This window comes from Limanda limanda, chromosome 17 (genome assembly GCF_963576545.1).
Source record: "Limanda limanda chromosome 17, fLimLim1.1, whole genome shotgun sequence".
Classification (NCBI taxonomy): domain Eukaryota; kingdom Metazoa; phylum Chordata; class Actinopteri; order Pleuronectiformes; family Pleuronectidae; genus Limanda; species Limanda limanda.
Genome location: NC_083652.1, coordinates 24,089,501 through 24,091,469, shown reverse-complemented (window position 1 = coordinate 24,091,469; position 1,969 = coordinate 24,089,501). Strand labels below are relative to the sequence as shown.

Sequence of the window (1,969 nt, the reverse complement as noted above, 5' to 3'; positions counted from 1 at the left end):
TAAAGGCAGCTACAGTAAAGGTAGCTGCACTAAAGGTAGCTGCCTTTAAACAGTTTGACATAAAGGCAGCAGCTGCTGAGGGACCAGACTGTTGCTCTTTTCAATAGTGTGTTAAAACATGGTAAAAAAAGGAAGTGAAGGAGAGAGGGAGGAGCAGAGATCTGTTTCTGTTCAGAGGAAGTGATTCTGTGCAACAGTCTCTGGCAGCAGCAAGAAAATCAACTGGACAGAGAAGGTTCTCCTGTTGGATCTGTGTGGATCTACTGAAGGATCCGGTGACTACTGTCTGTGGACACAGCTACTGTAAGAGCTGTATTAACACCCACTGGGACAAAGAGGAGGAGAGAGGAAGCTACAGCTGTCCTCAGTGTAGACAGACCTTCACACCGAGGCCTCTCCTGGAGAAAAGCACCATGTTAGCTGCTTCACTGGAGGAGCTGAAGAAGACTGGACTCCAAGCTGCTCCTGCTGATCACTGCTATGCTGGACCTGAAGATGTGGCCTGTGATGTCTGCACTGGGAGAAAACTGAAAGCTCTCAAGTCCTGTTTGAATTGTTTTGCCTCTTATTGTGAGAAACACCTCCAGCCTCATCTTCAGTCAGCTGCATTTAAGAAGCACAAGCTGGTGGAGCCCTCAGAGAAGCTCCAGGAGAACATCTGCTCTCGTCACGATGAGGTGATGGAGATGTTCTGCCGCACTGATCAGCAGTGTATCTGTTATCTCTGCTCTGTGGATGAACATAAAGACCACGACACAGTGTCAGCTGCAACAGAAAGGACTGAGAGGCAGAGAGAGCTCGGGCTGAGGAGACAAACAATCCAGCAGAGAGTCCAGGACACAGAGAAAGACGTGAAGCTGCTTCAACAGGAGGAGGAGGCCATCAATGGCTCTGCTGATAAAGCAGTGGAGGACAGTGAGGAGATCTTCACTGAGCTGATCCGTCTGCTGGAGAAAAGAAGCTCTGATGTGGAGCAGCAGATCAGATCCCAGCAGGAAACTGAAGTGAGTCGAGTCAGAGAGCTTCAGGAGAGACTGGAGCAGGAGATCACTGAGCTGAAGAGGAAAGACCATGAACTGAAGCAGCTCTCAGACACAGAGGATCACAACCAGCTTCTACACAACTACCCCTCACTGTCACCACTCAGTGAATCTACACACTCATCCAGCTTCAGGTTCCGTCCTCTGAGGGACTTTGAGGACGTGACAGCAGCTGTGTCCCAGGTCAGAGGTCGACTACAGGACATTCTGAGTGAGACAGAGACAGAGATTTTACAGATTGTGTCTCGAGTGGATGTTTTACTGCCACAACCAGAGCCAGAGACCAGAGCTGACTTCTTAAAATATTCACAGGAAATCACACTGGATCCAAACACAGCAAACAAGGAGCTGTTATTATCTGAGGGAAACAGAAAATTAACACATATGAGTTTCAAACAGTCTTATTCTAATCACCCAGACAGATTCACTCATTGGCTTCAGGTCCTGAGTAGAGAGAGTCTGACTGGACGTTGTTACTGGGAGGTGAAGGTGGGGTTTGGAGGAGTAGTTCGTGTAGCAGTCACACACAAGAATATCAGCAGAGCAGGAGGCTCATGTAAATGTATATTTGGATTCAATGATAAATCTTGGTCATTAGCTTGTGATCAAAACAATTATGACTTTTATTACAACAGCATCGAGACTCCAGTGTCAGGTCCTGTGTCCTCCAGAGTAGGAGTGTACCTGGATCACAGTGCAGGTGTTCTGTCCTTCTACAGCGTCTCTGACACCATGACTCTCCTCCACAGAGTCCAGACCACATCCACTCAGCCTCTCTATGCTGGAGTTTGGGTTGGTTATGGAGCCACAGCTGAGTTCTGTAAACTCAAATAGACTCGAGTCATTAAAAGCAGTGATTTAGATTCTGTGTGTAAATCTTTAACTTCTTTTGTCTCCATGTTTGTTGATCAAAGTTCGTCGTTGTGACG

At 47.4% G+C, this 1,969-nt stretch overlaps 1 protein-coding gene across 1 annotated transcript in view; it reads left to right on the top strand.

Annotated features, from left to right (window-relative positions):
• Positions 1-1,313: 1,313 nt before the first annotated feature.
• Positions 1,314-1,969, top strand: part of LOC133023746 (tripartite motif-containing protein 16-like protein) — a gene marked incomplete at its 5' end in the record, with an annotated part of 1,188 nt that continues 532 nt past the window's right edge. The window contains one exon of the mRNA XM_061090808.1: positions 1,314-1,860. Coding sequence (XP_060946791.1) covers positions 1,314-1,860 — 547 coding nt within the window. The remainder of the gene's footprint in view (positions 1,861-1,969) is intronic.